Consider the following 23187-nt stretch of genomic DNA (forward strand, 5'->3'; position numbering starts at 1 on the left):
TGAAGCCGATATTTCCTCCATCAAATATGAGTGCTATATTTATTCATCACTACCCAATAGCTGTTTCTAACACTCCACACTCAGATAGAGGCGCCCCCTGCTTTTTTCTGGTGCCCATGTATTGTCAGGATAGCCATGTTTTGCTATGTATTGTCAAGCCACTGCTGTTGAAATGACTGTCCAAACATACTATTGTTATCTAAATATTGTGTAATACATTTTTTTTTTATTAAATCTTTTTATTGAGTTATAAACAGTAGAACAACAACTTCAACAAACTGCGGTGCAAAGGCTCAGACCAGAAACGAGCCGATCAGTCATACAGTTATGTAAGGCACGGTACCCTCGCAGGGGTCCAATATAGAAAACGGCAGTATCAGAAAACAGAGGAACCATATGTAAAAGCCATGTAAAACACAATAGTCATCACATAAAACAAGTGCGAAAAGTCCCCACGAGACCCGTCATCGAGGCCCTTTAGCAAATGTAGATTACCCCCTTTTCACCTTGGAGCCCAACCATACACAGAGACAAGGGTCGCCAGGAACCCTAGGACGAAAGGCGAGACCCGCCTCACCCGCTCATGGCCGTGGAGGAGTCGGAAAGCCATCTGGACCACACTCTGTCAAACTTTTTAGGGCAGCCCCTGTGAGCATACGTGTCTTTATAAAGGGGGAGCACTAGGATCTGCCATTGCTGTACCGTGGGTGGGGAGCGTCGTCGCCAGTGGAGTACGATAGATTTCCTGGCGTAAAAAAGCAAAAGACCGAGCAACGTCCGGTCCGCCACCCGGGACACCAGGTCATCTAGCAAGCCCAGTAGACAGATCCTCGGGGATTGTGTAATAAATTTTAAATAACATGATAAACATTCCGAAATTTTTTTTAATGTTTTATTTTATTTTTTTTTGCCCTGTATTAGCATTTGTTTAAATTTACAATGATTACTAAAAATTATTTTGACATACAGCGAGTAAAATAAGCCCTGAACACATCACCATTTTTCTAGGTAAATATATTTCTATAAAGGTGCTATTGACATGAAATATTCACCACGTCAGTAACAACCCATGCAATCCATACATACAAAGAAACCAAAACAAATAAGTTCAGAAATGTTATGTGTAATGTTATAAAAAGTTAGAAATGTTATGTGTAATAAAATGGAATGACACACAGGAAAAAGTATTGAACACATGAAGAAAGAGAAGTGCAAATAGGCATGGAAAGCCAAGACACCAGCTGAAATCTATCAGTAATTAGAAAGCAATCTTGCCCCTTGTCAGTGCAAATTAATATCAGCTGGTTTAGTCTCAACTGATGGCCTATAAAAAGGTGTCTCATACCAAGGTGTCACACAAGAAACATCTCATGATGGGTAAAAGCAAAGAGCGCTCTCAAGACCTTCGTAACCTTATTACGAAAGGAGTTGTCCAAGAGCCAAGGACCACTTGTGAAGAGCTTCAGAAAGACCTGGAATTAGCAGGCACAATTGTTTTAAAGAAAACAATAAGTAATGTACTCAACCGCCATGGCTTGTATACACGCTCACCACGCAAGACTCCATTGCTGAGGAAAAAGCATGTTGAAGCTCATTTAAAGTTTGCTGCACAACATTTAGACAAGCCTGTGAAATACCGGGAGAATAGTCTGGTCAGATGAGAACAAAACTGAACCCTTGGATGCCATAATACACACCATAATTGGAGGTCAAATGGCACATGGGGCAACTTTCGGCCCAGGGGGCAAGTACAAATCAGAGGCCCATGGTGCAGCGAATCGCCCCCCCCCCCTCCCACTTTCCCTCTTCCTGTCCTCCTCCTGACCCCAATTCCAAGCTGAAGCCTTGCTTCAGGTACTCTCTACTTACCAGCTGAATCAAGGTTCCCTACCTGGCCAGCAGGGGGTGTTTGGGGGGAGCTGGGACAGCTCGGTCGGGGGTGGCTGGGGGGAGAAGAGTCTCCAGTGGGGCAAAGAAACGGCCCCTGCTCAGACACAGTTTACACCATCCATGCTGGAGGGGGGGCTGTGTTCTGTCCTTGTCTTCAACCCCCACTCAGTAGGTCAGTGAGAGGGACTTTTGCTTCTCTTCACCAGGAATCCTTTAGGCATGTCTGTGGCAGAAGCGGTGCAGCCTATTTACGGGGCATCAGAGTGGCCCAGGGGGCAATTTCCCCCTTGCCCCCTGGCCCAGTCCTCCCCTGAATGGGGCACATCACCCCAAAATCACTGTCATACCAACAGTGAGGTTTGGAGGTGGGAACATCATGGTGTGGGGCTGTTTTTCAGTATACGGTACTGGCAAACTTCAAATCATTGAAGGAAGGATAAATAGAAACATTTACCAAGACATTCTTGATAAAAATCTGCTGCCATCTACCAGGATGATGAAGGTGAAACAAGGGTGGACATTTCAGCAAGACAACGATCCCGAACACAAAGCCAAGGAAACTCTCAATTGGTTTCAAAGAAAATAAATAAAGCTGCTAGAATGGCCCAGCCAATCAGCTAACTTAAATCCAATAGAAAATCTATGGAAAGAACTAAAAAACAGAGTTCATAGAAGAAGCCGACAAACCTTTTGAGATTTGAAGACTGTGTGGAAGAATGGGCCAAAATGACACCGGAGCAATGCAGGGGACTGGTTTCTCCATACAGGATGTGCCTTGAAGCTGTCATTACTAAAGCCCCGCACACACGTACCGATTGTCGGACGAACGATCGGCCGTCTTTTGTCCAGGGCTGTCGTGTCTGTTGAAAACTGCAAAAGACTGCACGCACATGAATTTTGTCGGCCAACAACAGCCAACTGCAGAAGTGATGTCATGTGATGGTTAACTTTCCGTGTGTTTTTTCTTCTCTGAGCATGCCCAGTCTTGCAAATCTGCTGATTGTCGGCCGAATTCTGTACTGACTGGCGAACAATCGGCCGTTCTGGTGTTGGCCAACAAAAATTTTAATGCCTACACGACAGATTCTTTTCGGCCGAAAGTGCGCTGTCGGCTGTCGGAAGCATCATACTAACAAGCCTACAATCGGCCGATCGGTCGTTGGCCGAATATTTACGGCCGACAATCGGTACATGTGTACGGGCTTAACAAAGGATTTTGTACTAAGTATTGTATGCATTTCAGTTAACGCGTTCAATTATTTTCCCCTGTGTCATTCCTTTTCTTTTTTTTACAAATAACTTTATTTCTGAATGTATTTGTTTTGGTTTCTTTATATGTATAGATTGTATGGGTTGTTACTGACATGTGGTGAAAATTTCATGTCAATAGCGCCGATGGAAATATACTTACCTAGAAAAATGGTGACCTGTTCATTACTTATTTTACCCGCTGTATATAGGAGCATGGGGTGTTAAAAAAATAATCCCCAACTGCACTGCAAATCAACTGATTGGATCCTTGTGCTTTTTCTTTCTCTTGCAGCCTGAACTATGCTGTACAGGGATCACAAGTAGAGCTGCACGATTAATCGTATGAAAATCGCGATCTCGATTCACCCCCCCTGACGATCTAAACCTGACATATTCTCGATTCTTTGCATAGCTGAGGGAGCAGAGAAAACAGCTGTGGAAAACTCCCAGTAACTATAAACAAAATGATTACATTGTATCTTTCCTCCCGCAAACGCCTATCAGCAAAGTCTCCCAGTAACTATAAACAAAATGATTACATTGTATCTTTTCCTTCCCTCTGCCAGGGAGAAAGGAAGTTTAACCTCTTAAAGACTAGACCTTTTTATGACACTTGTTGCTTGCAAGTTTAAAATCATTTTTTTTTTGCTAGAAAAGTACTTAGAACCCCCAAACATTTTATATATTTTTTTAGCAGAGACCCTACAGAATAAAATGGCGATTGTTGTAATATTTTATGTCACACTGTATTTGCGCAGCAGTCTTTCAAACGCAATTAATAAACTTTAATGAATAAAAAAAAAACGTAACAGTAAAGTTATCCCAACTTTTTTTGTTACACAGAGAATCGTGAGAGAATCGTGATCTTTATTCCAAGCTAAAAAATCGTGATTCTCATTTTGGCCAGAATCGTGCAGCTCTAATCACAAGAGACAAATTATGTAAAAATTTAGGTATTTACACTGCTTGTATAAAAAAAAAAAAAAAAGGGTTAAAACCAATTAAACAATTAAAGGTTGTAAATCTGATCAGGGAGCATAAAACCCACCAGTGTGCAAATTCTTAGGCCCCTTTCACACGGGCTTTCAATTCAGGTCTGCCTGTCCATTTTTCAGACGGACCTGATCGGACGCTCTATGTACCCCTTTGGAGCAGCAAATGTCAGCGGTGACATATCCGCTGACACCCGCTACTATCCGATCCTGTCCGTGAAATCCAGACGGAGGGAAACCCTATTCTGGAGGATCGGATTGGATAGGGTTGGATGAAAACGGACAGGCGTTCCATTTTCATCCAATTCCCCATAGAGGAGAGCGGGGATCTGACAGGTCTGTCTCTACAAAGTAAGCGGACACAGACCTGTCATCCGCCTGCTCAGCTGATCCCTGCTGAGCAAAACTGAGTCCCCCGGGCGGAAAGCCTGTGTGAAAGGACCCTAATGCTGGCCATACACGCACAGAATTTCGGCCGTTTGCAGACTGAACGATTATTCGTCAGTCGAAAGCGAATTGGCCACTAACTTACAGAATAAACTCTTTTACATAATCGTTTTCATGATCATAATGATCGTTCGATAACATGTACAATACCAGTCAGAATATTATTTTCGGTTCAATTTTACCATACACTTAACAACTTTTGTAGAAACGATAAAAGTTTTCGCTATGGATCCATCGACATTAGCCGGGCACACGATCAAAATCGTCGGTAAATTTGTGTTCACTAACGGCCCGATTTTCGAACGATCTTTCCTAAAACGACCATTTTCGGCCGAAATTCTGTGCGTGTATGGCCAGCATTAGGGCTCTTTCACACAGGCGATCCGATCAGATCCGCCTGTCAGTTTTTTAGGTGGATCTGATCGGATCCTCCATGCAGCTCTATGGGGCAGCGGATGCCAGCGGAGACACCTCCGCTGACACCCGCTGCCATCCGCATCCGATCCTGTCCGTGAAATCTGGACGGATGGAAACCCTATTTTTCCATCCGTTCAGGGATCGGATGAGAGCGGACAGGCGGTCCGCTCTCATCCGATCCCCCATAGAAAGCAGCGGGAGCTGTGACACCTCCCTCTCCGCACTACAAGCGGAGACGGAGCTGTCATCCGCCGGCTCAGCGGGGATCGGCGGATCGATCCCCGCTGAGCAGCACGGATCCGCCTACAGAGGTGGACCGTGTGAAAGAGCCCTTACTGTTTGATTCGCTTGTAAAGTACCATCATTAACCCAAAGCAGCCTGTACCCCAACAGTAGCCTGCTAATGAGGACCAATGTTTGTATGCAGCAGCATTGCACCCCGCCAAGTCATTCTTAAACTGCACAAAACAAAGCCCACAAATTTGATCAATTACCAGGATTCAGTCAGTTGTGAAGCTTCAATACACTTTAGTAAAGGTTAACAGCGAAAGCACCAAAAAATAAACTATGGTAAAGACTTCATAAGCTAAAAGATTTTTTAGCCTTAATTTAACACAGCAGTTTCGAGGCCCTTACCATTGTTTAAAATCACTATTTTATTTCTTTGATTGCTTTGCAATTTCAACAAAAAGAGTTCGGTATGTGTATAAAACTGCTACATGTATTGTCAGCTAAAGTTGCTTTGTGGAAAGCAGCAGTAAGGGTCGGTTCACACTAGATGTGGTGCAAATTCACAGCAAATTCAATGCAAATCCGCACCGCATCAAAATGGTAACCTGTGCATGTGCATGTTAAGTTAACGACACCCCACAATACGTTTGGAAAATGCAGTGCGATTTACAGAATCGAATCGCATAGGTATGAGCGCCCATGCGATCCGATCACAGTGCGGACAAAAAAATGGTCCTGCACGAGTTAGGTCCAAATTCAACCATACAGTTTATAGGGCTGAATTTGTATTGCACAGACATAGCATGTGATCTGCACAGCAATGTGGTGCGAATCACATGCGATGTCTGGCATCGTACTAGCATGAACCGGCACTTAAAGCGGTTGTAAACTCAATAAAAAAAAAAATAAAAAAAAAAAAAACCTGCAAGACAAAGGCATAATGAGCTAGTATGCATCGCATACTAGCCCATTATGTATAACTTACCTTAAAACGAAGCCCCGACATGGACCCCCGGACATCGCTGCGGGCGCTGCCATGGTCCCTCGTCGTCTCTTCCGGGTTCGGCGCGCGGGAGTGATTCTTCCGGCAAGCTCCCGGCAACTTAATTGAAGGTCCCCCGGACCTTCAGAGCGCATGCGCCGCTCGCGCGAGCGGCTGCATGCACTGTAAATATCTCCTAAACCGTGCCGGTTTAGGAGATATTATTTGTACCTACAGGTAAGCCTTATTATAGGCTTACCTGTAGGTAAAAGTGTCAAAAAGCGGGATACTACCGCTTTAACCACAACCATTGAACAGCACTGCAAAACAGAGGAAGAGCCTGAATCTATAATGTGGCAATATGGTTGACCCATATACGTATATATATATAAATAAGTATTGCATATAAAACACTAACACAACTTAAAAGGCAGACCCCTACAAGAATCTTTAAAGCTCCAGGCATTAAAACCTTTGTTTAAATATTTTACTCAATAGCCCCAATTTATATACTGTAAATCCACGTTTGTAAGCTTAAGGCCCGTACACACGTACCGATCGTCGGCATACAAACGTCGGTGGACGAAGGATCTGCCGATTGTACGCGTGTTAGTATGGTGCCTCCGACAGATGTCTGCGCACAATCCGCGGACAAAAGTCTTTCTTGCAAACATGAAAATTTTTGTATGCCGACACCAGAACGGACGATTGTTCGCCTGTCAGTACACAATTCGGCCGACAGACCGCAGATTTGCAAGACTGGGCATGCTCAGAAAATAGAAAACACAGGGAAAGTTAACCATTACATGACATCACTTCTGCAGTCGGCGGACAAAATTCTTGTGCTGTCCTTGTGCTGTCTTTGCACTTTTCAGCAGACACCGACATCCCGGGGAGAAAAGAGGAACATTTGTATGCCGACCATCGGTACGTGTGTACGGGGCTTCAGATATTACCTTGTAAAAGTAGCAGTGACATCATCACTGTGCTGTGCATAGCCTGTGTACACAGCAAAGCTGTGGGAGGGACCCAGCAGACCCCACCCACTACAGGCTGCCTGCAGAAAACTAGACCAGTCACCCTGCACAAGGAGGGAGAGCAGCAGTGAGCAGTCTTTATTATAGAAAGTCTCACACTGGAATACTGCACAGATCTGGAAGAAATACACAAAGCACTCCAAGATTCAAGGAAGAATACTTATGACTCAAATGCGGCCCCCTAATGACTCCAAATAATATTTATTACATGCATAGGCATGCGCACAGAGTTTGTGGCGTGTGCCTAGGCACACACTAATCACCATGTGCAGTGCCGATTTTCCCTTCTTCCTAGCACCCCCTGATCCCCCCCTGCAGTGCTGTCAGCTCCCCTCCGTCGGCTGCTGCGGGGGATGTTTCAGGATGAATTCCTCCGCTAGGAAGGAGCTGGTAGATATTTAATTTACCGGCCCCTTCATTTTCTGAATGAACACAGTGTGTGATCTGTACTGACCTGTGTTCATTCTTAACTAAAGCATAGTAAACTGTTTATTGTGCTTCAGTTTGTGAATGAACAGGAAGCCACTCAGCACAGAGCACTTCCCATTCATTCAGTGTCCATTGCAGCTGAGGATGCACAGAAAGGGACTGGGGAAGCTCTGTCTATTTAGACCCTTGCTATTTTACCAAAGCTCCCCAACAGGGCTCCTAATGAATGGCAAAACAAATAATTGCAAAAAATAATAAAAAAATAAAATTAAAAAGATAAATGAAAATATAACCTACTGACACCAACCTCTGCTCTACTGATTACATGTAAAGCTACAGAAAACTGTCAAAGACTGAAGACTTACTAAAAGAGACGGTCAGAGATTGTTCTACTGGAAGGGTTGGAGACTGGAGTCGTGCTTTATGAGACCATCAGAGACTAGGGACATGTTGCATGAGACCACTAAACTTTAGTTTACAGTTAAAGAGGTTGTAAACCCTCTTGTATAACTTTTACCTATAGGTAAGCCTATATTAAGGCTTACCTATAGGTGCTATAAATATCTCCCAAACTTGCACCGTTTAGGAGATATTTACAGCGCAAACTGCCGATGACGTCATCGGCGCAGGCGCTCTGAGGGAACGGCCACCCGTGCCGTTCCTTCAGAGCTCAGTGCCGTGAACGGCGGCTCCCGCGCGCATGCGCGGGAGTGATGTAATCGGATCAGATGGCCGGAGGACGCGAACCCGGAAGCGGGACGGCAGGACATGTCGCCGTCCTGTCGCTGAGGTGGCGGCACGGCGGGGGCTTCGTTTTAAGGTAAGTACTACATAATGAGCTAGTATGCGATGCATACTAGCTCATTATGCCTTTCTCTTTACAGGGCTTTTTTTTTCTCGGTTTTTTTTTTTTTACTTTACTTCCTCTTTAAGGGACCATTTACAAATCAATACTCCCTGTACTGAGTGACTGAGCCACAGATTGGGAAGCATGGATTTAGACAGCATTTGTGTATCCTCTATCCCGTTTTAAAATGGGTATTATCAGGGCCGGCCCTATTATGGGTCCCACTGGGTCCATTGGACCCAGGCAGAACTTGGAGAGAGGCAGCAAATTGACTCAGATGATTTTTTTTCCAGCAGTATTGTGTGTCATCAGTTTGCGGCGCATTACGGGTGGCATTTCCCCATCTCATACTTCCACCCGTAGTGCAAACTGATGAGTATGAGGAGATGGAGTGTCTCCTCCAGGGAAACATCCCTCACATGATCCTGGTGAGCGCAATGGTGTCAGACATCAGCGCACTCAATCTTACGCAGGGCAGGCTGCATCTTCTAGGGCGGTGCAGACACTGCAGTCACAGGAGGACTGAGGATAGACAGCGGGTGTTTGGTGGACCGGTCCGGTGGTGAGTTATTGAAGAAGATAACAGTATATATAATATTTTCAAAATTTTATATTTTTATAAAATAATGGATGTGGGGGGCCTTTTGTTGGGTGTGATTTTTTTTTTTTGGGGGGGCAGCATTTTATTCTTGGATCCAGGCAGCACAATGTCTTGGTACAAAAGACAAATTACTCCTACGCTTGAGGGGTTATCTTGAAACAGGTATCCTGAGAATGCGATTCAGGTTGAATGAACGTAGTCCCGGCTGTGTTGCCACTCTCAACAGGTCGTGGTAACCCAAACAGAACCGGGTTACCGGGGTGTCCCCCTTTCATCAGAGCTGATGAAGGGTGGACACCCCGAAACTCGCAAGCAGTTCTTTGGAGGTCCACATCCCACCACAGCCTGCATCAGCAGAGGAAGCCCAGTGGAGAGTCTTGGTGGTCCTTGATTGCACATGTTTGCCCGTGTTCCAACTTGTTTTGTGAGTACAATGTGTATGCTATTTTATTTGAATAAATTGTTTTAAAGATAATGCGCTAGGCTGGTGTTCCCTCTGTCCGTTCCTTTTTTAGCATAATGTCTTGGGCCAGGCCTGGGTATTGTCAATCAACCTTGTATTCTGCCCTACTCTGTCTTCTCTACCTCCAGTCTCCAGTTTTCATTTTCTCTATCTGATATCATTATTCTCTCCTTAGCTAATTACACAGAGCAGAACTTCAGGATAATGGCTCCTTTTACACACCGGTTCTGAGTGTATACATTATCTTGTTCTACATGTAGCAATTTAAATACAGTATTGCTATAATTATTTTTTATTGCTGTTTAGTTCTTATAAAAATACTGTGCGGATTTAATTTTTTAATACAATGGAGGGAAAAAAGGAAGCAGAAATGAGATTACGCTATAAGGAATTAATAACATATAACAGTGTGGGTAGGTAATGCTGAATATAATATCTGTACCGGTTTCATAATACTTAAAGCGGAGTTCCGGGCACAGAAATGATTTTTTGCTGAACATACCCCCGGGACAGTCAGGGCTAGCACATTCCACAATGGATAGCCTCTGATCTGTCCCGGTTCGCACTTACCTTTTAGAAGAAATACTTACTTAGAAAATTTCTTCCACAGCGTTTCCATCTCTGTTGTGGGCAGCTGAAGCCGGCGCGGTCCTCTTCTCTGTCTTCTTCCGCGTCTTCGTGTCCCAGAATGCACTGCACCGGCCCCTCTCGTCACTTCCGGTGCGGCGCCGCATTCCTAAACAGCTTCTGGGCATGCCCAGAAGCTGTTTAGCAGGGGAATGCGGCGTCGCCCGGAAATGACGAGCGGGGCCAGTGCCGTCGCATTGATTCCTGGGAGCTATGACGTTTAGCTCCCAGGAATCATCGCGAGGCAGGAAGTGACGGGGTGAGCCTCGGCGCTGGAGGAGGAAGCAGTCAGAGGTGAGTATTTACGATCTTCAATAAAAAGGTGAGTAAACAAAAAAATAAAAATAACTATCCAATTCCTTTTCAGGTGAGCTCTACCTAGCGGAGGGGCACAAAAAAAAAAAATCGTTTTTGTGCCCGGAACTCCGCTTTAAAGCTGAACTCTAGGCAGATACGGGAGACACACATTAATGTGGCTCTGTGTAAATCAATACACCGTCAAATGTTTTTTAACCACTTCAATATCGGGCACTTTTACCCCCCTTCCTGCCCAGGCCAATTTTCAGCTTTCAAAAAAGATAAGACAGCCAAACACTCCCAGTGCTCAGTGGTCCTCATCAGAGGGATGGCTAAACCAGTGACACATCACATACACAGTCCAATGCCCGGTGGGTGCAGCCCTCCTCGGATAGGGGTATCCAGTGTGGAACTGCAAAAAAAAGAAGGCACAATCCCCTGGTGCATTACCCAAGTAAAAGGTATTTATTGATGTAAACTAAAACCAATAGATTGCATACCCACAAAAGTGGTGAACAGCAATTTTCAGCTTTCAGAGCTGTTGCACTGTGAATGACAATTGCACGGTCATGCAACACTGATCCAAAAATTAAATTTCTATCATTTTGTTCACACAAACAGAGCTTTCCTTTGGTGATATCTAAATCGAAGTTCCAGCAGTTTTTGTGTTTATTAAAAGTCAGCAGCTACAAAAAAGTGTGTCTGCTGACTTTTAATAAATACACACTCAACTGTCCCGGAATCCAGCGAGCGATGCAGCCACCCGAACCCTCGATTCTCTCCCTCTCCTCTCCACAGCGCTGGCATCACTAGTGAGGGCACCTGGCTGTGACAGCTTGCGGCTTCACAGAAAGGTGTGCACTGCGCATGCGTGAGTAGCGCTGCGAGTCATGAGTGACTGGGTAATCTTCTGAGACCTGTGACGTGTCCCAAAAGATTGCAGGGAGGGAGGGGGAGAGGAAAACTGCCGCTCGAGCCGACTAGGTGGAGTGGACGTGAGAGGGGATACCTGTGAAACGATGTATCCGCTCCCCCCCCCAAAAAAAAAATGACATGCCAAATGTGGCATGTCAGGGGGTCAGGAGCGCTTAAAGCAGAAGTTCCACTTTTGGGTGGAACTCTGCTTTAGACCCCGTTCACATTAGGTCGCTCCGGATTCGGGGGCGACCTGTGAAGTCGCTTGCAGCGCGACTTTGGCTCGACTTGCACGGACTTCACATAATGGAAGACAATGCAAGTCGCCTCCAGGTCGCCCTGAAGTAGTACAGGACCCTTTTTCTAAGTTGGAGCGACTTGTGTCGCTCCTATTAGAACGGCTCCTGTACTACACAGTGGGAGCGGGAGGACCGCGACTTGTCAGGCTGACAAGTCGTCTGACAAGTCGGATCAATGTGAATGGAGTCTTAATCGCCACTGTTTTTTTTTTTTTTTTTGCTAAATAAACAAAAAAAAAAAAAGACTAGCAAATTCTGAAAAAAATTTATTTTTCTCCGTTTCTGTTATACAATTTTCAAATGAATAATTATTATTCATAAATTTAGGTCAAAGAGTGTTCTGCTACATTTCTTTGGTAAAAATAATCCAAATCAGTGCATATTATTTAGTCTGTGTTTTCAGAGATGGTACCCATCATTGAAAATTGATCAGTCTTGATGAACTGACAGTACAAATACCCCCCAAATGCCCCTTTTTTGGAAAGTAGACAGTCCAAGGTATTTACAGTGCCTTGCGAAAGTATTCGGCCCCCTTGAACTTTGTGACCTTTTGCCACATTTCAGGCTTCAAACATAAAGTTATAAAACTGTAATTTTTTGTGAAGAATCAACAACAAGTGGGACACAATCATGAAGTGGAACGAAATTTATTGGATATTTCAAACTTTGTTAACAAATAAAAAAACTGAAAAATTGGGCGTGCAAAATTATTCAGGCCCTTTTACTTTCAGTGCAGCAAACTCTCTCCAGAAGTTCAGTGAGGATCTCTGAATGATCCAATGTTGACCTAAATGACTAATGATGATAAATAGAATCCACCTGTGTGTAATCAAGTCTCCGTATAAATGCACCTGCACTGTGATAGTCTCAGAGGTCCGTTTAAAGCGCAGAGAGCATCATGAAGAACAAGGAACACACCAGGCAGGTCCGAGATACTGTTGTGGAGAAGTTTAAAGCCGGATTTGGATACAAAAACATTTCCAAAGCTTTAAACATCCCAAGGAGCACTGTGCAAGCGATAATATTGAAATGGAAGGAGTATCAGACCACTGCAAATCTACGAAGACCTGGCCGTCCCTCTAAACTTTCAGCTCATACAAGGAGAAGACTGATCAGAGATGCAGCCAAGAGGCCCATGATCACTCTGGATGAACTGCAGAGATCTACAGCTGAGGTGGGAGACTCTGTCCATAGGACAACAATCAGTCGTATGCTGCACAAATCTGGCCTTTATGGAAGAGTGGCAAGAAGAAAGCCATTTCTTAATGATATCCATAAAAAGTGTTGTTTAAAGTTTGCCACAAGCCACCTGGGAGACACACCAAACATGTGGAAGAAGGTGCTCTGGTCAGATGAAACCAAAATCAAACTTTTTGGCAACAATGCAAAACGTTCTGTTTGGTGAAAAAGCAACACAGCTCATCACCCTGAACACACCATCCCCACTGTCAAACATGGTGGTGGCAGCATCATGGTTTGGGCCTGCTTTTCTTCATCAGGGACAGGGAAGATGGTTAAAATTAATGGGAAGATGGATGGAGCCAAATACAGGACCATTCTGGAAGAAAACCTGATGGAGTCTGCAAAAGACCTGAGACTGGGACGGAGATTTGTCTTCCAACAAGACAATGATCCAAAACATCTACAATGGAATGGTTCACAAATAAACATATCCAGGTGTTAGAATGGCCAAGTCAAAGTCCAGACCTGAATCCAATTGAGAAAACTGATAGAGACATACCCCAAGCGACCTACAGCTGTAATCGCAGCAAAGTATTAACTTAAGGGGCTGAATAATTTTGCACGCCCAATTTTTCAGTTTTTTATTTGTTAAAAAAGTTTGAAATATCCAATAAATTTCGTTCCACTTAATGATTGTGTCCCACTTGTTGATTCTTCACAAAAAATTACAGTTTTATATCTTTATGTTTGAAGCCTGAAATGTGGCAAAAGGTCGCAAAGTTCAAGGGGGGCGAATACTTTCGCAAGGCACTGTATATACACATGTATATATATGTATGTATATATATATATATATATATATATTTTACTTTCGGATATAAAACATATTTATTAACTATATATATATATATATATATATATATATATATTTATTTATGTATTTTTCTCAATGTGAAAATACCAAATGTGATCAAATACCACCAAAAGAAAGCTTTATTTGTGGGGAAAAAAGAACATCAATTTTATTTGGGTACAGCATCGCAGGACCGCGCAATTGTCAGTTAAAGCAACGCAGTGCTGAATTGTAAAAAATGTCCTGGTCAGGAAGGGGGGGGGGTAAAACCTTCCGGAGTTGAAGTGGTTAGGAAGCCCACCTTGAGAAATGATATGCAGCTATCATAAGTAAATGTAGAAAGATACGAAGAGGCTGCAGGAGATCGGCGGCGTTGAGATGTAAGAAAATATTACTGTATATTAAAAAAAAAGGAAAATTGCATTTTATTAGGAAAAAAATAGGGAGATTGTTTCTGACAAACAGTGCTTTTTAGGAACGGGTAAATGTCATCCATTTAGAGTTCACATCCACTTTTACATCACCGGTGTGGCTGCTGTTACCCTTGATTAGGATGATTTAGCGATATCAGCTGGAGAGGAGAAGGAAAGGACGTTTTACAAGGTGACAGATGACAATCTCTGCCAGGCAAATTTGATAACACATCTCCGGAATATTATTTGTCCATAAGGAGCGGCGAGCCGTCCAAACGCATGATTAGCTTTCATCTTTGCAGTAAACTGGGTGAACCATCCATCTAATTATAGAGAAGACGAAGGACGTTTTCTGCACTAGTGGACAGAGTGTCCTCATCACCCACCTCAAGTGTATGTTCTCCGTGTCTTTTCCCAAAAATGATTCATTCCCTCTCAGTGCCTTACTTGGAATCAGTGAATGTAAAGGCAGGCGCTGAGCTGAGCATTATAAATACCAAGTGACACCGCTACAGTCCTGTCTGTGTGTCTCTTCCTCCCCTGGATCATAAGGTGTCATTACTACAGTCTGACAACCAGGGCCGGCCTTAGGTGATCAGGCGCCCTGTGCGAGCTAATCCCGTGGCGCCCCCCCCCCCCGCGCAAATTTTCTTGCACCTTTTTTGCACTTTATTTGACTTTAATTTTTTATGATCACTAATAACTTAGCCCCCCTTACATAAGAGCCCCCCTTACATCAGAGACCCCCCACACAAAGCCCCCCTTAAATCAGAGACCCCCGACACAGAGCCCCCTTACATCAGAGACCCCACACACAGAGCCCCCCTTACATCAGAGACCCCCAACACAAAGCCCCCCTCACATCAGAGACCCCAGACACAAAGCCCCCCTTACATCAGAGACCCCCCACACAAAGCCCCCCTCACATCAGAGACCCCCGACACAAAGCCCCCCTTACATCAGAGACCCCCCACACAAAGCCCCCCTTACATCAGACCCCCCCTCCCCACGGAGCCCCCCTCACATCAGAGACCCCCTTACACAAAGCCCCCCTAACATCAGAGACCCCCCTACACACACACACACACAAAGCCCCCTCACATCCTCACATCAGAGACCCCCCCACAAAAAGCCCCCCTTACATCAGACCCCCCCTCCCCACGGAGCCCCCCACATCAGAGAGCCCCCCCTTACATCACAGACCCCCACAAAAAGCCCCCCCCACACACAGAGCCCCCCCCCACACATAGCCCCCCACATCAGAGAGCCCCCCCTTACATCACAGACCCCCCCCCTTACATTTTTTGAAGGAGAGAGATGTCACTTACTTTACTTTGTCTGCAGCTTTTTTTTTTCTTTAAACTTCCCGCCCACACATCCCCGGGAGTGTGGGCGGGCGGGAGGAGGAGAAGGGGCGGGGCGAGGAGGAGCTGACGATCTCTCCTCCCTCCCTGCACTGACGCCAGAGGAGAGATCGTCAGCTCCTCCTCGCCCCGCCCCTTCTCCTCCTCCCGCCCGCCCACACTCCCGGGGATGTGTGGGCACTGGGCAGGAAGTCAGCGTGGATTCCGTGGAAGGATCGGAGGCTGAGCTGTGTGAGAGACACACAGCTCGCCTCACTGCAGCAATAGGTGATCGAGGCACGGCTGCACAGCGGGAGGTAAGCGGCGGCCGCGGCCTGTGTTAACCCTGTCCAGACCGCAGTCGCCGCTCACCTCCCGCTGTGCAGCCGTGCCTCAATCACCTATTGTTGCAGTGAGGCGACCTGTGTATCTCTCACACAGCTCAGCCTGATCCTCTGCGAGCTGTGATGGCCGCACGGCGCCCTTGTTGCCCATGGCGCCCTGTGCGGCCGCACAGCTCGCACACCCCAAAGGCCGGCCCTGCTGACAACGGCCACTTTATTAGGTACTCCTTGCTAGTACCGGGTTGGACCCTCTTTTGCCTTCAGAACTCTCTTAACCGCTTGCCGACCGCCGCAAGTACATATACTGCGGCTGTCAGCCCCTCACAGGCAGAGTGACGTATCGGTACGTATCGGTCACGGACCCCCCCGCGCGTGTGACCGGCGGACCCGATGTCCGCCGGTCACTCTGCGATCGTCGGGGAGAGGGAGAAAGGCAGGCAGGCTGTGTAAACAAGCCGCCTGTCATTCTCCCCTGTGTAGAAACAATGATCATACGGTTCTACTATGTAGGACCGTTGATCATTGTTCCTACAGCTCAAGCCACAGCCAATCACAGTTAGAATCACACCCCTAGGGACACACACAGCCCCTCCCTCTCAAATAAAGTTAACCCCTTCACTGCCAGTGTAATTTTACAGTAACAGTGCATATATATAGCACTGATTACTGTAGAAATGTCACTGGTAACCCCAAAAGTGTCAAAAATGTCAGTCAAGGCTCCGATCTGTTCGCCCCAATGTCGCAGCACCGCAAAAAAAAACGCAGATCGCTGCCATTACGCGTTAAAAAAAAAAACAACAAAAATGACAAAAATCTTTCCCTTTGTTAGTAAACGCGATAACTTTTGCGCAAACCAATCAAAATACGCTTTTTGTGATTTTTTTTACCAAACATAGGTAGCATAAAGCAAATTGGCTGAAAATGTTAAAAAAAATTAGATTTTTACTTTTTTTTGGGGGGGAATTTCATATAAAAAAATGTGAAAAATATTGTTATTTTTGCAAAATGTACGCTTTTTTTTTGTTTATAGCGCATGATCAAAAAATCGAACAGGTGATCAAATACCACCAAAAGAAAGCTCTGTTTGTGGGAAAAAAAGGACGTCAAATTTGTTTAGGTACAGCGTCACACGACCCCGCAATTGTCTGTTAAAGTCACGCAGTGCCGAATGGCAAAATACCCCCTGGTCTTTTAGCAGCCAAATCTTCCGGGGCTTAAGTGGTTAATTATTGGTGGCATAGATTCAACAAGGCGTTGGAAACATTCCTCAGAGATTTTGCTCCATATTGACATGATAGCATCACGCAGTTGCTGCAGATTTGTTGGCTGCACATCCATGATGCGACTCTCCCGTTCCAGCACATCCCAAAGGTGCTCTATTGGATGAGATGTGGTGAGTGTGGAGGCCATTGGAGTACAGTGACCTCATTATCATGTTCAGGAAACCAGTGGTGAGATGATTTGAGCTTTGTGACATGGCGCATTATCCTGCTGGAAGGAGCCATCAGAAGATGGGTACACTGTAGTCATAAAGGGATGGACATGGTCAGCAACAATACTCAGGTAGGCAGTGGAGTTTGAACGATGCTCAATTGGTACTAAGGGGCCCAAAGTGTGCCAAGAAAATATCCCCCACACCATTACACCACCACCAGCCTGAACCATTGATACAAGGCAGGATGGATCCATTGTTTTATGTTGGTAATGCCAAATTCTGACCCCACCATCTGAATGTCGCAGCTGAAATCGAGACTCATCAGACCAGGCAACGTTTTTTCAATCTTCTATTGTCCGATTTTGGTGATCCTGTGCGACTTGTAGCCTCAGTTTCCTGTTCTTAGCTGATCGGAATGGCAACCGGTGTGGTTTTCTGCTGTTGTAGTCCATCTGCTTTAAGGTTTGATGTGTTGTACATTCAGAGATGGTACTCTGCGCACCTTGGTTGTAACGATTGGTTATTTGAGTTACTGTTGTCTTTCTATCATCTCAAACCAGTCTGCCCATTCTCCTCTGACATCAAAAAGACATTTTCCTTGACACAATTGCCACTTGTGACGGTGGCGGGTATCAGACCCCGGGCCTTCTCATCCAACTCGTGACCAAAGACCAGGCAATCTCACACCCTGCCGTCACTTGCGTAACAATGCCACTCTCAGCTGCACCCGTCACACAGATTGTCCAGCTTGCGGGATCACAATCTAGATGCCAGAAGGCTGAGAGCAATTGTCACCGGGCCAATTAAGCAATTAACCCTTTCTCTGCCACCACCTCTACGTTATGATGAGCCCAGAGGATGCTCGTAATTTTAGAAATACCAATTATGACTTTAGAATAACCATCCGTGCCTACAGTATGCTGACCCGTGTCCACAGCCATAAGCACCTACATTGGGCATGTGAGCATCAGAGCCGGAGCAATGAAAGAAGGTGTTTTTGAGGTGTTGACTTGGCCTCCAAATTCTCCAGATCTCAATCGAATCAAGCATCCGTAGGATGTGCTGGAAAATCAAATCCGATCTACATCTCTATTGGAACAAATTGGACTATTGCTTTCTATTTTTTTTTTTTTTTTTTCTTACTTTCCCTGGATCCACTGTCAGTTTAGGGATCTAAAGATGCAGTTTTTTCATGTATTTTTGTCTTTTGGTGGAACGAAATGGACATTTTTTTTCAACCTAACTTCATAATGCCCAAATGAAACCAAAATGTATTATTAAGTTAGGTTAGAACCTCTGTCAGGGATTGACTCCTAAACGAAGATAATAGCAATCACTGCAAAATTGCAATTGAGACCAATTTTTGGGGGACATAAAGGTCCTTAATCTCCAAGTAATTTGTTACCATGAAAAAGGGGACCTGCATATCCCTGAAATGTTGGCCTTGTCCTATAAAACTTCACTAAGGCTCGGTTCACACTACTGCAACCTAAAAGTTGCATGACTTATGATGTAACTTTGCCAGGTGACTTGCTGGCAACTTAAGTACTACTTTGATGCGACTTTGAAGCAAGGGAGGTGCTGCACCTCAGGGAATGCCTGTGTAATCTTCCTATAATGGCGGATCCAAATCACATCAATATAGATGAGGATCCGACTTGGAGGCGACTTCCATTAAAGGTTATGGGCACAAGTCGGATAGAAGTTGCCTCTAACTAGTACAGAAACCTTTTCTAAATTCGGAGCGACTTCACTAGTGCTAATTAAGAGTTCTTATTGACTAAAATGGGATTTCACGAGTCATGCGACTTGGTGTCTCACAAGTCGGATCCCAAGTCGCAGCAATGTGAACCGAGCCGAAAACTCCAAATTACAATTTTGGAGCGCTGTCTATTCTATACATTTGGTATCTAAACCTTAAAGCTGACCTCTGGGATAACCAATGATTGTCTAAATACAAGGGCTGTGCGTTTTCTCTTGGTGTGCTTTTGTATATGTTTTTTTTACAGGTCTATGCAGTATTCCAGTGTGAGACTTTTCCTGTAATAAAGACCAATCACTGCTGCTCTCTCTCCTTGTGCAGGTTGACTGGTCTTGTCTCTGCCCCTTTCTGTAGTTTTCTTCAGGCAGCCTGTAGTAGGTGGAGCCTGCTGGGCCCTTCCCACAGCTCTGCTCTCTGCAAAAGTTATATACAGCACAGTAATGATGTCATTGCTACTCTTATAAGGTAATATCTGAGTATGCAAAGGTATTTGGTGCACACAAAGTGGATTTACTGTAAATGGCTATTAGACAAGTTTTATGTAAATGAAAGTATTGGTGCCTGGTGTGCAGCTTTAATATAGTATATATTATATAATTGTATCACTTTTTTTTCTAACATCATCAAGCAACAACAATTGTTCATATGTTGGCAACAATGTCAAAGCAGTAATTCCATGGTATTCCCATTACCTTCTAAATCCTGATAACGTGTCAGCTGCTCCAACACTGCAAATAAAAACACGGTCTGATTAATAATAAGCAGTTATTACATATTATACGGTTTCATACGGTATGTGGCATCCCTGTGTCCTTCAAGCCCAGCAATACACTTAGGCTCCATTCACATATAGGCGTCTCGGATCGCGGGCAGAATTGGCGCGATTCTGCCCGCGATCCCAAATCACTGCAAATTGTGGGACGGCCGTGCGATTCCCGTATCTTGCAATGGCACCCCAAACGCGGTGCGATTTTGCCATGATTGTTGCCTCGACTAATTGCGATAAAATGGGGCAAACAGAATCACGTGACGCCTGTCGCCCCAAATAAAGTTCTTGTACTTATTTTGGGCAACAGACGTCCCGCAATTCGTTGGGCAGCAATTGCGGTTTCGGGTGCCATTGCAAGTCACGGGTATCGCACGGGTGTTCGGGATTGCGGGCAGAATCGCGGCGATTCATAACGGAGATGCCATAAAAGAATGAAGATCAGAGTGCTGCAAGCAAGTTGTCCCGGATTACGGCACATTTCATGCTTTTATCTACTTGTAGCCCCCTTGTCCTAAACAGGGGCTACTATCAGAGGCGTAACTAGAACCTTCAGGGCCCTGGTGCAAGAAACCATGAAGGGCCACCTGGACCCCTGGCCGGGGCCTTTCACTTCAAGCCTGGGGCTCTTCCCACTGATCCTGGGGCCCTTTACTCTCATTGCGGGGCCCTTTATTGCGGGACCCTTTCACAAGTTCTGCAGTGGGCCCCCTTCCTGACATCCCCTGCAGCAGCCGGCAGGAGAGGGAAGGGAGCACAGTGTGGGGGGGGGGGGACGAAGCACAGTGCGGGGGGGGGACCAGTGGGGGGGGGGGCAGGGGAGCACACAGGGGCCCAGAGACAGCAGAACACAAGTGAACTGGATAAGAGGAGTGGCGGGGGCAGCATACAGAGGAACCAATCTCCTCCATTTTCCACCTGCAGCTACAGGAGGAAAAAGGAGGACAGTGATTTCTCTACATGCTGCCCCCGCCGCCCCTCCTATCCAGGTGTACAGAGGAGCCGCACAGGCACCATGGAGCATGGGGCCCGGTTGCAATTGCAACCCCTGTAGTTACGCCCCTGGCTACTATGTCAATTTAGTTTTTGGCTGTAGTTAGCTCAGACTGATTGTATAGATTTTCACCAGGGACAGGCCATGTGCTCCCTCTCTTTCCCTGGACTGAGGCCTACGGAGGTGTTGCTGGATGGAGCTCTGAGGTTAGGCCTGATAGATTGAGGCTCGGTTCACACTATTGCGATGCGGGAAGGCTGCGAATTCGCAGCCTGTTCCCGCATCGCACACGCACCCCCGGCAGTTCACACTGCCATATGCGATCCGCTGGGGGTGTCAATGTAATCTTAACGACACCCCCAGTTTGATCGCATATCGCAGTGCGATCGTGCAGTTCGCACAGGATCGGATCGCACAAGTGTGAACCGCTGTGCGATCCGATCCTGATGCGGCAGCAAAAATGCCTCCTGTGCGTCTTTGCTGCGGGTGCGGTGCGAATTTAGCCATACAAACTGTATGGCTAAACTCGCACCGCACAGCTGATCGCATGTCATGTCGGAGCAGTGCGCTCCGACATGACATGCGAACCCGGCACACGCAGAAGTGTGAACCGGGTCTGAAATGGGGGCCTAATCTGTGCTGAAGTTGTTCTGAAGCTGTCCTGCCTGGTGTGGAGAAAGAACATCCAGGGGAGGCTCCTTGCTAGAGAGAGACCAAGGAAGAAGACTGGCATCTCAGAAGGGTTTGGTGACTCACTAAAATTTGGGACTGTGCTTACAGTGTTGTGAGGTCGGCTTAAAGGTTCTGGTACTGTGAAGCTGGACATTAATCTGGATCTGGAGGATCTGTAAGTGATCTGTTTCGGTATCCCCTAACCCTCACCTCCTTAACCATTCTGCAATAAAACTCTAAAATGACATCATAGTTGACTGGTGCTAGGGTTGCCACCTCATCCCTTTAATCAAGGACACATATTAATTACACAGGTTCTGAGGCTGATATAATGCACATAAGGCACCAAGTGAGTTTATGTACCACCTTAACCACTTTACCCCCGTTCACTGTGCCTCTACTGCGGCACAATGGCTCGTTCCGTTCCAGCGACGTAGACCTACGTCGCTGGACTCCTCCCCTTGTGGGCGGCGCTCGCGCACCGCCGGAGGCTCGCTCCCACTGTATTCAGTCACAGCGGGAGTCGGGCCAGGGGAGGAGCGGCGGTGATCGCCGCTGCTCTTCCCCGATCGTCGGGGAATTGAGTTTGGAGATCCGCCCGCTTGTGTAAACAAAGCGGGCGGATCTCTTAAGTGACAGACAGTGACAGATTGCAGGGTTCAGCATAGCTGAACATGCGATCTGTCCCTGTGTCACTCAGTCACCTCCCCCCACACACATTAGTAAGCATCAGACATACATTAACCCCTCCCTCTCCAATAAAATTAACCCCTTCCCTGCCAGTGTCATTTTTACAGTAACAGTGCATATATATAGCACTGATTACTGCAGTAATGTTACTGGTACCCCCAAAAGTGTCAAAAATGTCAGTCAAGGGTCCGATCTGTCCGCCGCAATGTTGCAATCCCGCAAAAAATATCGCAGATCGCCGCCATTACTCGTTAAAAAAAAAAAACACCAAAAATGACAGAAATCTTTCCCTTAGTTAGTAAACACAATAACTTTTGCGCAAACCAATAAAAATACGCTTATTGTGATTTTTTTTTACCAAACATAGATAGCAGAAAACAAATTGGCCAAAAATGTAAAAAAATTTAGATTTTTACATTTTTTGGGGGGGAATTTCATATAAAAAAAAATGTGAAAAATATTGTTATTTTTTCAAAATTGATGCTGTGTTTTTGTTTATAGCGCAAAAAGTAAAAATTGCACAGGTGATCAAATACCACTAAAAGAAAGCTCTGTTTGTGGGAAAAAAAGGACGTAAATTTTGTTTGGGTACGGCGTCACACGACCGCGCAATTGTCAGTTAAATTCGCACAGTGCCGAATCGCAAAAAGTGGCCTGGACGTAAGACAGCAAAATCCTCCGGTGGTAAAGTGGTTAAAGCGGTTGTATCCTCAAAAAAAAAAAAAAAAAACCTGTAGGACAAAGGCTTCTGGAGCCACGATGACGTCACTCCGTTGGAGTTCAGTTTCCGGGAAGGAGCCGGCAAGGAGCTCTGGAGGTCCTTCAGAGCGCATGCGACGCTGGCGTCAGCGGCTGCATGCAGGGCGAATATCTCCTAAACCGTGCAGGTTTAGGAGATATTAATTTTACCTCCAGGTAAGCCTTATTATAGGCTTACCTGTAGGTAAAAGTTAAAAAGCGGAGTATACTACCGCTTTAATCAGCCACAGAACCTGTATAATTAATGTG

At 45.6% G+C, this 23187-nt stretch overlaps 1 protein-coding gene across 1 annotated transcript in view; it reads right to left on the reverse strand.

Moving 5' to 3' along the window:
* ALPK2 (alpha kinase 2) overlaps nt 1–23187 on the reverse strand; it is a 182336-nt gene that overhangs the window by 54827 nt on the left and 104322 nt on the right. The window contains exon 6 of the mRNA XM_082242560.1: nt 19750–19785. Within this exon, the coding sequence (XP_082098686.1) occupies nt 19750–19785 (36 nt within the window). The remainder of the gene's footprint in view (nt 1–19749; nt 19786–23187) is intronic.

This window comes from Pelophylax lessonae (genome assembly GCF_965119305.1).
Source record: "Pelophylax lessonae genome assembly, chromosome: 1".
Lineage (NCBI taxonomy): Eukaryota > Metazoa > Chordata > Amphibia > Anura > Ranidae > Pelophylax > Pelophylax lessonae.